Below are 12648 nucleotides of genomic sequence, written 5' to 3' on the forward strand. Positions count from 1 at the left end.
TACGAGGGGAGTATTTTTTTGTTTCTTTGAAATGTTTTGGACTCAAATAACGCCCCTGCTCCAGATACCGACACCTGTCAATTTGTACAGTAAGTTGCTGTAATGATTGTAATGAAGGATTGGGGCACAGGACACGATAGATATTAGTCTGGCAACCTGGTCTGGTGAGAAATGAGAGCCCGACCCGCTTACCAGCTTCAAGCCAGGATAGCAATGGACCATGTGGTAACATGCTAATGTGATCCGAACCCGAATCAATTCGGACCTCAGAAATTATAATCGAGTAGGCTGTAGGTCCGATGACTATCGGATCCGGTTTCGGATCCAAGCTCACCCTTTAAAGTTTTATATAACCACGAAATTTCGTAATTAAGTCATCGCCTTTCCTTTTTGGCGTCAAACAGAACTAGTAGTGACGGGAGGCGAGAGGAGAAGAGATGGACGATGAGCTCGCGAGGCGTCTGTTCTGGATCCGACGGACGGTGATGCAGATGCTAAGGGACAGGGGGTACCTGGCGGTGGACTACGAGATCAGCATGAGGAAGGTCGAGTTCCTCCACAAGTTTGGGGAGAGCGTCAATAGAGATGACCTCCTCATCAACAAGTCCAAGAAGAACATTCCCAGTGACCAAGTAATTTTTTCGCCTATTTATGTTTTAATAGATATATATAAATTTCGTTCTAGGTTCGTTGGAGTGGAGTGTTCGATGATTGGTTGGTCACTATATGCTTAAGATTTCTGCTGAAATTGTCACTCCTGGCATATGCATCTGTGATAAAGTTTGAAAGTTTTGCTAATTATCGTAGAAGTCAGTTTTAATTTGGCATCTAAATACTTAACATATCGTGTCAGGTTAGTGATATTGCAGGGAGGAGTAAAAAGATTTGTGCTTTCTTATTGTGATATTGCAGTTTTTCGGATTCATTGGTTTAGTGTGTTAATAGTGGGTTCTTTTGAATGACTATAGGGGTGAAAGATCATTATTTTAGTTTGGGCTATGTTAATTATTGTTCTTTGCTGATCTGCAATTTGATTCAGTTAAAGTGATGGAGAGAATTGTTCAGGCGAGTTAATTTCCTGGTCCATGTTCTGGAGTTGGTTCTTGAGTTTCTTTAGTATCACAGGGAGGCCATACAAATACTAGAGAAAAAGTTAAGAACGCATTTCTGTAAATAAAAGAGCACATAAATTGCCCTGAGAAATCACTATTTCAATTTTCCAAGGCTTTTTCACTTCTGGATATCCTTTCAGTGATCATTATATATCAATGTGGAACAAATAAATTATAGTCGTTAACAACTAACTTGCAGTTAATTTCATACTGTAATTTCTGCGACATGCATTTAGAGATTATGGCTTCTTCAAATGAAGAAGTTTAAAACTTTGTTTTCCTATTGCATGTGGAGGCAACTGTTGCAGGTTGGAAAGTAAATACAAATAGTTTTGACTTTTGAGTTCATCGTATCTTTAAACATAGGGTAAACCTTGCAAAATCGAAAAAGAACAGTCCCTGCTACAAGAGGAGGAAAGAAGTTACATATGTTTGACTCAGAAAAAGTAATATGGTTGTCTATGTATTTCATTACTTGTTTATACCAATGGTCATTAGCATATGTGTTAAGATCCAATTGTTGCACTTGCCTTTTTCTCTGTTGCTTTTATCATGTAACCTTCGCCGCTGGGATCTCGTGTCCAAGAAACTATGATTAGTTGGGTAATGCTACAAGTAAATGCAGCCCTACTACGCAGTTATATAATGTTCAGAGTGTGAAAGCGTTCTTAAAAATTAAAAGTTTATTTGGTAGAATTTCTTGTACTGGAATCTTGTTCCTACAGATGCCTTGTTGCAACGATATGCGTATGCCAATCAAGTCTCTCATTCCTGCATTTTCTGTATGAAAGCAGATCTATGCAATCTTTCCAAATGATGAAAAAGTCAGTATGAAGCACATAGAGAAGTACATTGAGTTGATGAAGTCAGAAAGTGTTCCAGAGCAATATTAGTTCTTTAGCAGAATCTGACTCCTTTTGCAAAATCGTACATTCAAGAACTGTCTCCAAAATTTCATTTGGAGATTTTCCAGGTAAGTTGGAAACGATTAGATTGTTAGACATACATATAATTACAAGTTATGTGTCACTAAGTTTTGAAATAAAAATTTTATCTTATGACATCCATATTAATTTTGCTTTTATACTGCTTCCCAAAGGAGCATTTGTGCTGCAGGAGGCAGAGCTGCTTGTCAATATCAAGGAACATATTCTCTTTCCTGACCATCAAGTGCTTACTAATGAGGAAAACGAAACTTTCTTAGAGCAGTATACCCTAAAATAAACTGAGGTATGTTTTAATTCTTACATTCTTTTCCAGGAAAATCATTAATTATACTCAACTGTGAATTTCATTCTGCATTGAAATTACAACAAATGGAAATTTTATCCCTGGTAAAAACATGAAGCTAATTTGCTACAACCTCTAAATTGTAAAATTTCACGAGTCTTCTGCCAAGTGCCAACATGGGGCCTAGGAAGGACAAGACGCTTGTAGCCTTAGCCTGTTGAGATTCCGTTTCTGTTGCGTTAACCTGCACAAAAATAATTGAATTATGAAGTTCTGTTGACATTGTTCTGCATCTTAAAGCATTTGAAAGAAGGGATTTGAGAAAACTTGGGTTTCAGAAGCATCCAAGATATGCCCAACTTCGCAAGCATACACCAATCACCTTCAGGTATCCTAGAAAGAATGAGTTCTGGATGAGCTCCCACGCACCACCATTCTAACTGGTAAAAGTGGCTTCCATGATGAAATCTGATATTTGATGATATTCTTTCTATTTCTCTCTCTTAATTGGGAGGCTTATTATTGTTTGGTTCCAACTTGTCTGGATCTACTTGATCAGCTCTCTTACCGACAAAGAGAGTAAGCAGCTCATTGCATACCATAAGACTTCTTTTTGACAAAAAAAAAAAGAAAAAGAAAGAAAGAAAGAGCTGCAGCCTTGTTCCATTGAAACATAAAAATAATTAACCTCCATTGACAGAGGTCAACAAACACAGAAAAGAACCATAGTATCACCAGTACAGCATATCAACCCCCCTACCACAATATCAACACAATCACAAGACCACCACTGGGCCAAAAACCACAACAACAATACTCCCTAACATCACAGCAGAGTATAGTTACAAAACTAAATCCTGAGAAAAGTATTCAGTAACATATAGAATACTACATCTAGATAACTGAACTTTCAGAACAACCCCATAAATCATCCTTTTTGCTCCCTTGGCTGCCTTTTCTCCTTGAATTCTTGCTCAGCAAAAGAATAGAGAGGTAGCCAACCACACAGTCAACCATTTCCTTGTCTCCTTGTTCATAGTTTTATTCTGTCCTGAGAGCTGATCTCTCACATGTTTAGGACTTTTTTGTACCCAAAAGAATCTGCCCATCCGCTGAAGAAATTTTTTCACATATGAACACCTGAGGAATAAATGCTCCACAGTCTCATCCCTGCTACAGAAGACACGTTGAGAGCTCCCGGACCATCTTTTGCTCAGCCATCATCTCTGGTTAAAATGCGATTGTGACTCATTTTCCACAGCTTAGGTAAAGATCTAGATATCAATCCCATATTATTTAGAAATCTATATAGAGATCTCATGATGTAAATAACATCAGTAGAGAACCTCCATCTTGCAATATCTTTACCCCCACCAAATAGAGCCCCACTATTCACCACAATATACCGGCTGTTGTTTTTCAAGCTTCAAAAGCTCTGATAACATTGTTAGTCCAGATGAATACCATAAGACTTATGAATAACAAGAAAAACTCTAGTCAACAGTAGATACATGTTAATGTTGAAGCAGTTATCCAATCCTAAAGTTGGTCATAATAAGAAATCAGGAATGCAGCAACCACCTGTTTGTCCTCAATGAGATCAAGATAAGCCAAATGCTTCCCTTTCTAACTTTTCACCATACTCAGAAACAAATGAATGTCTTGTACTCTTGTGAGACTGATGTAAGAAATCTAACTAATAAGCTGGCTGTAGCACCTGAAAGGCTGAAGCAATGAAATCAGTTCAGGTGCCTTTAGTTATTTGATATCTTCTTGAATTTTGATAAACAAATCCTTGCAGCATACGTGATTTCTTATCTCACACTTCACATATACCATGATACTTCTAGAGTTGTAATCTATTTATTAGGTTATCACATTTGTATAATATCAGTAGATGCATATAAAATATGTATTCATGTAAATACATTTCTACATAATTAATGCATCACTCTTCCACAAATCTAATCTTCGTCATTGATTGCATTGATTTCTGTACATCAGCTTCCAAGGATACAAGTCACTGACCCAGTCGCAAGTACTATGTCCTAAAACGTGGACAGGTTGTGAAGATCATCCGGCCAAGTGAGACTGCAGGCAGATATATTACCTAGCGATATGTTGTCTGATTCAAATGCCAGAGACTTGGACATTTCTTTAGATCTTTCAGCATTAATTTCCATTGCCTATCTATCGAGAGGGCTTCAAGTGCAGTTCAACTACTTGAGAAAGATAATTATTTCTCTACCAGAGAGTTAATTAACTCCTGCTCAGCTGCTACTCATAGTGAAAAGAAATAAGAAGAAAGTTTTATGTATGTAAAGAATTTGAATTGGGAAACAACTGGTGATGAAGTTTAAGTAATGAATGTCTCTTGCATTAGTAATCTTTACAATTGAGCATCATGGTTCAAGTTTGCATTGCCATTCTCTTTTCTATTTTCCAAGTTAATTAGGCACAAAGCTTCTGTTCCTTTCCACTCTTCCAGTATTCTGCTGTAAAACTGTAGAATAGAGCTCCTTACACCAAAACTCTCACCCTCCACCTCATTTTAACTTTTGTTATGTCAAGGGGAATGAAGAATAAATGATTCTGTTCTACGAGAAATCAGCAGACTTGTCAGCAATCTCATCGGGTTTCATCCAACATTGCGTCATTAAATTACTTGCTAAAATAGCTTAAAAATAGCACCAAAGGAAGAATAATATATGTCATTTCAATTATTTAACTTTATAATGTTACAATCTCTGGGAACATGGGAAGTACTTAAATTTAATCTACTGTTCTAACCTAATTTTGTGACGAAAAGGTTTTTCTGTTATGGTTGGTTTAATCCAATCCATTTCCTTCCCAAATCCGAATTAAGAGCAACTCATTAATGCTAGTTCCACAATTACCACTTCACAAGATTAACTTTACTGGTAATAAGGGATCTTTTCTCTTTCCTTACGCCCCCAACGGCTAGTTCTATCAAGGCGTCCCCACTTATGTTCTCTGCCGTTGGATCTCATACGATCGGACCGTTGGCTTTTTCAAATGAATTCGACCGTTGGAGGGAGCCGACGCCAGAAAAAGGAACCCGAAACTTCTCTCTATCTCTCTCTCTTCCTCCCTTCCGCCCTTTTTATGTGAGACCCCACAACGAAACCAAAGAAGGGGAGAAAGAAGAAGAAGAAGAGGAGAGAAGAGAAGAAGTGAGGAGAGGGGGAGAGAGAGAGAGAGAGAGAGAGAGAGAGAGAGAGAGAGAGAGAGAGAGAGAGAGAAGAGGAAGGTTGTCTTCTTCTTTCACAGCTGAGGCCATACGGTGGCTGCTCGACTCCATTCCTTTCTCTCGTTGGTGTTCTCGAGTCTCTTTGGGCAAATCGAGGAAGAAGAAGGAGGTGTTGGAGAAGAAGAAGAAGAAGAAGAAGCCATGACTTCGAGGCATCAAGCGGTAGTTTCTCAGCAGCAGAGAGGTAATAATGAAAGAGATCTCTTTCTTGATTGTCTTTAAGGAAAACCCAAATCTTTCGTCGCTTTCTTGAGTAGATCTTTTTACATTTCCTTGTATTATTATCTTCTCTTTTCTTCGGTGGCTTCTGCAAAGATCTCCTTGTGTTGTCATCACATAAATCTGGGCATGTTAGAAATTTCTCGTCGGAAAATAATTAAGAACAAAGGGGATCGTTTTCAAGAGAGTCAAGAATCCAAAGCTTTAATGCTTTTCTTGAGTAACCTATTCGCTTCCTCTGCATCCTAGGAATTTCTTTTCACTATTCTAGGAATACTATTTGATTACACGGATGTTTCTCGAACAATTTACTGAATTCTCGGTAGGGTTTGCGCTTTCCCCAATTTTTCCCCAATGAAGAGCTTTCCTTTTCAAACAAGAACCTTGTTATTTCAAAAGCTTCCTGTTCCTTTCCATGAGTTCCTTATAATGATGTAACCAATCCTCATCAGGTGGGATTGTACCTGCCGGCAAGCAGAAGGCTGCCGCCGGAGCAGATGGGAAGAATCGGCGAGCCCTCGGAGACATCGGGAATCTGGTTAACGTACGAGTTGCTGAAGGGTAATAAAGCCTAATAATATCGTTTCAGACCCCATAGTTCAGCACTACTTTCTTTCTCTTTCCAAATCTTTACATGATTTTTATGTAATCAGGAAACCACAGCCACAGATCAATCGTCCAATTACTAGGTGGGTACTCCTCAAATTGTGTACTAATAATTCCCTTTAGGTTCTTCCTCCTTTCTTACTTACATTCAATTCTTTACCGCAGAAGTTTCGGTGCTCAACTCCTCGCAAATGCTCAAGCCGCCGCCGCTGCCGCTGCCGCTGCTAATAAGGTACTTGGTATTCAATCTTGTTACTTTTCTTGTCGAAGAATTAGATCGAATTAATCTTATTATGAAGACTATCATTATTACACACAGAAAGCAGTAGCAATTCCTGTCGATGGAGCTGTGGGAAAGGCCGGAGCAAAAGCAACTAAGAAGGATGTCATTAAGGCCAAGCCCGAGAATGTTACCACGGCAGTCGTTGCTGACATTGATGAGAGAGCAAAGCAAATGTCCAAGTGCAGTATCAGTTCTCATGGCAAATCTTCGCGAAAGACGATTCACACGCTTTCTTCAGTACTTACTGCTCGGAGCAAGGTGTTTGATCGATTCACACTTTTCTCCTGAGAGATAGAGAGTAAAACATTATGGATTATTATCTTACTGTTGTTATTTGGTCAGGCTGCTTGTGGAGTTACAGACAGACCAAAAGAGTTGATCCACAATATCGATGCGGCTGACGGCGACGATCAATTGGCTGTTGTGGATTATGTGGAAGATATCTACAAGTTCTATAAACTTGCTGAGGTACTTTCATTATTGTCTGCACATTTTGATGCCTTTAACTCTAATACTAAGATGTATTCATTTTCTTTTTCTTTGTGCAGAATTCAAGCAGGCCACATGACTACATGGAGTCTCAGGTCGAGATCAACGCGAAGATGAGAGCCATCCTTGCCGATTGGATTATCGAAGTGCATCACAAATTTGAGCTGATGCCTGAGACCCTCTACCTCACATTCTACATCATCGATCGCTACCTCTCGATGGAGACAGTAACGAGGAGAGAGTTGCAGCTTGTAGGAGTCTGCGCCATGCTCATCGCCTGCAAGTACGAGGAAATATGGGCTCCAGAGGTGGTGTTACAACATTGTCAATTTTCATCGTATTTACTTTGTCTTCTTCACCCCTTTTCTGCTCTAAATTCTCTCTATCAACTCTTGTGCAGGTCAATGATTTCATCTGCATATCAGACAGGGCATACACCAGAGAGCAGATACTGGTGATGGAGAAAGGAATTCTGAACAAACTGGAGTGGAACTTAACAGTTCCCACACCTTATGTTTTCCTTGTCAGATTTCTGAAAGCTGCTATCTGTGATAAAGAGGTGGAAGCTGTTGAGACTACTGTCCTAATTCCTGAGAGTTATGGAGTCTACTTGTTTGTTAACTTTGTTTTCCTTTGCTAATAAATAATATGCAGATGGAGCACATGGTTTTCTTCTTTGCTGAATTGGGTATGATGCAATACTCGCTGATCATGTATTGCCCATCGATGGTTGCTGCTTCTGCCGTCTACGCCGCTCGCTGCACGCTTAAGAAGAGCCCTCTTTGGACTGAGACACTGAGGCGCCACACCGGGTTCTCGGAGATACAGTTATTGTATGTTATTATATCTAGTTTATAACAAACAGCAGCGCAGCAGATGAACATTACTGAACAAAAGTTGTCGTTTTGGATATTGCAGGGACTGTACTCATATCCTGGTGAACTCTCATTCAACTGCTCCAGAGAGTAAACTGAAGGTTGTGTATAAGAAGTACTCGAACGAGCAATTCGGTGCAGTTTCGATGCATCCTCCGGCGATAAAATTGATAGAGGAGTTGAAGGCTTCTTCTTCTTCTTCTTCAAGGAAATGATTTGAGAGGAAGATATTTGTTTTGTTCTCATACTCTTTACTCGGGAGTTATTGTTGCATTTCTTAAGTATGTAAGAGGAGATATTTGTTTTGTTTCATACTCTTTACTCGGGAGTATTGTTGCATTTCTTAAGTATGTATGAGGTTGTCTGGCTATCTTATGAAATTATAATTCTACGTAATGATGGTCTTTGCTAGCAAAATCATTTTTTTCCCTAAGATATTAGGGTTCTAGGGTTTATGGTTTTGGTTTAGGTGTCTAGGGGGTTTAGGGTTTTAAGGTTTGTAGTGTTTTTAGGTGTAGGGTCTAGGGTTTTTAGGGTTAGGGTTTAGGGTTTTAGCTCAAAAAAAAAAAGTTGGTATTTTGGGTGCGACGTGACTAACATAAGTTAAGTATTGACATTGTGGCTGGCCTCGTGCTCGAGCCAAGAGCAGAGAGTTTGTATTATTGCCTAAATTTTATGATGACATCAGATGATGGTGAGAGGTATGTTTAGGTTGGTGACATAATTTATTTTTAGAAAGAGAAACATAAGTTAAGTATTTCGAATGCTCTTGAAATAATATGTATTTTTCATTTTACCTAGTTTAATATTAATATTGAAGGATGTTCTATTAAGCATGTTTTAGTATTAAAATATACATTCAGTGGATTAGAGATAACTCATAGGTGATTATTGCTTTACATTGTTATATAGTTGTAGTTACTATGAGAAGTGATCATTTTGCACAAATTGAGGTATTTTGGAATAGAATATGATACAAGTAACTGATGACATACTTGCTACTGATTATTGAGTAATAATTCTTTCTTATGGGTCAATAACATAAATATATTTTCTATAATTGATTTTTGTAGAAGCATAGTACAATATTACCTAGATATTAGGTCAAAGTTATGAAGCTCAAAAAGTTATATGAGACCATTATCGTTTTGGTTATAAGGATATGGAAATATGAATGTCGATCCATACAATACCAGTGTGATCTAAATTTTAGAGTCAAAATGTTTATAAGAGAGAAGGAAAATGTAATAACCTAACCCAAAAAAAGAAAAGAAAAAAAGTTAGTATCTTAGGCACGACGCAACCGGTCACATTGTGGCTGACCTTATGCTTGAGCCAAAAGTAGGTCACAAAAGTTTTCTCACCTGCCATGGCAGCCCCCCAGCCGCCAGGCCGGCCAACTCAGTAGAGCCAACTGGGGGTGGCTGGTACGGTAGTCATCATCACTACCGTAGAACCCCTACTATCTTCTCTCTAAATTCCTCTTCTTTAGCCTCTCTCATTCTTTCGCTTACGGATTTGCCGTTGTCATCCTTGGAACCCACCATCGTCACCTCCATTGAGCGCCAATCTCGAACCCCTTATTTGAGACATCGTGGACCCTGTTAGCAATGAGTTGCGTTTGACTGACGGATTAGAAAAATATGTGATTTGTATTTTCTAATTAGATTGCCAATAGTCTTATCTTCTAGACATCTTTCTCAAATTATGTTATATTATATATTATGTACACGCATGATTTGACCTCCAACATGATTATACAATATTAGACTGATTTTAGATATGAATATACTGATGATATATTGAGATGTTCATAGATGAATAGATTATCTATACTTTTTGTCGAGTTGATCTATTACATGAGTATGCATGTGATAGATATACCATTGAAGACTGCACTAGATTATATTTCTTTTGACTTTCTTACCACCTAAATTCTTGAGTTGTATGATCGATTATAATACTGAATATATAGATATAATCTATCATGCATAAAAAATCATAAAAATATATGTATATATGATGTGATGGCTGGAGTTGTATCTAGTCCATACTGGTACTGGACGTACTCTTAACATATGACAGAGTATGGTGGTGACTAATGATTGTACTCTTAGCGTATGATAGAAAAATTTCCTTAGCGTATGACATGGTATAATTATCTTTAAAGATATCTGATGACATGATATGCTTTGAGTTTGTAGTATGATGGCAAGACAAGTATCGAATTTGTGAACAAACATAGTAGTCTAATATGGTGGATGATATTTAAAGTTGAGATTGTTGATTATGATAATTAGATATATGTGGATTATATCTAACTTTGACATATATAATTATTGAGTGGTTGGTATGCATCATTACTAATGTGATTGTTATCACTTGATCATAATTGTTATATATCATATGTTGTTATATTAGGTGATATCATATTATAGTTTCATCATAAAATATATTTTTAGTTGAGAATATAATATGTCATTTATAAAATAATATTGATTATAGATATATATATATATATGTGTGTGTGTGTGTGTGTGTGTGTGTGTTTGTGTTATCGAGGATACATATATACATGCTCATACATGACATCATGCTTCATTCTGATTCATAATATATAGTACATGATATACTCTCTATTTGACATCACTGATTCGAGGTAATATTTATTTTAAGGCAAAAAAGATGTGAGTTATAGATATGAGATTGCATAAAAGATAGTTTATATAGATATTGAGTTATGTCAATATTGTATATTTTTATATTCCACTATATTAGATTGTGTTTTGTATAATAAAAAATATTGTATAAGTTGAACGGTATTATAGTAGTTGTATCTTGATGGTTTATTATGGCTTATGTGGATCTTACTTGATTATGTTGTAATCTTGTGTATATTATTATGGACTTGGATATTCATATATTAACATATTTATTTGGCTGATAGTATAATTTATCTCTAAGATGAATTATGTTGAGTATATGTGTATCTGTGCGTAGCTGCCCCGTTCGTCTTGTCGCGTGCGTCGTGCGTGTCGTGTTGACAAGTGGATGAGCATGTGCCCGTGCCGAACGGGGGCATTACAATACATATGGTCTATGGTCTATGGTTTCTTGAGTTTAGGGTTTCTAGAGTTTTAGAGTTTAGGATTTAGGGTTAAGTTTTTTTAGTGGTTTTTTTTGGATTTCTAACATTTAGTGTTTCTAGGGTTTAGGGTTTCTAGGGTTACCTAGGGTTTAGGGTTTTTAGGTTTCTAGTGATTTTAGGGTCTCCCACTCTAGATGTTGCTTTTCTTTCTATTACTTCGAAAGTAGTTGCTTTAGATAACATTCTCTTTCTCGAGCTTTCATCGAGTGGTGTTTGTTTAAAGGGTGTGGTGGCACGAGGATGTGATTTGCCAAGAAGCTAGGGCAAACAAAGTCGTCCGACTTTATCAAGGCGGTCTTGGGAATGATAAGCACTACCTCGTGATCTTCCACTCCAACACTTCAATTGAATAATTAAGGTGCATGAATTCACTCCAACGTGGATTTAGTTTAGAAAACTATCAAATAAAATGTGTCCCAAGCAGAAATATCACAAGTACTGCCTCAGTATTCTATGGTTTACGATTTCAAGGTTTTTCTAGGGTCTAGGGTTTCTAGGGTCTATGGGGGTTTCTAGTGTTTTCAGGGTTTAGGGTTAGGGTGGTTTCTCAAGTTGAGGGGTTTCAATAAGTTTCTACTGTTTAGGATTTTTAGGGTTTATAGGGTTTAGAGGTTTAGGATTTCTAGGTTTAGGGTTTGGGTTTCTAGGTTTTAGGGTCCTATTTGCTTTGAGTTCGGGGACCTCATTTAAACTGATTCAGGGATCTCTAACCTGGTTCGGTAATCAAACATCTTTTTATCTTTTTTATATCTAATCGAGTTTACTCTTCAAAAATTAAGAGTCAGAAATGAGACTAACTAATCAAGTTCGGAGCTTAGTCTCAAATCAAACAAGGCTTAGGGGTTTTAGGGTTTGGTGTTTTATTAAAATCTTAAGCATTTTTGGACTTATCTTTTTATATTTATTGCTGTTTGGACCATTAGTTTTAAACCAATCCTTTATATTAATATACCCTAAACTGTTTGTATAGTCGGCGAAAAAGAAACTTGTACAGTTATCTTTGCCTACGGAAACAGTACAAAATGGCAAAATTAAAAATAATGACAAAAGGTAGGGTGTAGACTGTAATAAAACGTTTGCGAACGGCTCAGATTGCAACGTCATCCAACAAAGTTACGAACTCCTTATCTTGATAGGCCAAGGAGCTTACTTCGTCTCAGACCCAAAGAAATGGCGATAACTCTCGCTTCTCTCTCAGCTGCTCCCCCCATCGCCTCCCTCTCCTTCCAAACCGGACGAAGCGGTGGCTTTAATGGAAGCTCTCTCGCCTTTCCAATTGCGCGTTCTTCTTCTTCTGCGCTTCTTCGCACCTCCTTCCTCTCTTTCCCTTCGGCATCTCTCTCTTTCCCTTCTTCCTTCTCCGGTAAACTGAACCCGCAATAATCTTTGCTACACTTTTCTTGATTGTTTATTTA

General features: G+C 37.7%; 1 protein-coding gene and 1 pseudogene across 1 annotated transcript; both read left to right on the top strand.

The window, feature by feature from the left end:
• The first annotated feature begins 400 nt into the window (after positions 1 to 400).
• Positions 401 to 4590, top strand: LOC140790493 (DNA-directed RNA polymerases II and IV subunit 5A-like; annotated as a pseudogene).
• An 819-nt stretch (positions 4591 to 5409) lies between these two features.
• Positions 5410 to 8481, top strand: LOC140790139 (G2/mitotic-specific cyclin S13-7-like). The gene is made up of 10 exons (XM_073140077.1): positions 5410 to 5797; positions 6285 to 6393; positions 6486 to 6521; positions 6604 to 6670; positions 6758 to 6979; positions 7064 to 7189; positions 7270 to 7518; positions 7611 to 7769; positions 7865 to 8043; positions 8129 to 8481. Exons 1-10 carry the CDS (start codon positions 5755 to 5757, stop codon positions 8298 to 8300), a joined length of 1362 nt encoding a protein of 453 aa, XP_072996178.1. The 5' UTR covers positions 5410 to 5754; the 3' UTR covers positions 8301 to 8481.
• Positions 8482 to 12648: the final 4167 nt, after the last annotated feature.

Source organism: Typha latifolia, chromosome 6, assembly GCF_019914945.1.
Source record: "Typha latifolia isolate L0001 chromosome 6, TyphaL0001v2, whole genome shotgun sequence".
Lineage (NCBI taxonomy): Eukaryota > Viridiplantae > Streptophyta > Magnoliopsida > Poales > Typhaceae > Typha > Typha latifolia.

Coding starts and splice junctions, on each gene's coding strand:
- LOC140790139 (XM_073140077.1), top strand. CDS start 5,755: ATGACTTCGAGGCATCAAGCGGTAGTTTCTCAGCAGCAGAGAG. Junction 6,522..6,603: donor ATCAATCGTCCAATTACTAG/GTGGGTACTCCT, acceptor TCTTTACCGCAG/AAGTTTCGGTGCTCAACTCC. Junction 8,044..8,128: donor TTCTCGGAGATACAGTTATT/GTATGTTATTAT, acceptor TGGATATTGCAG/GGACTGTACTCATATCCTGG.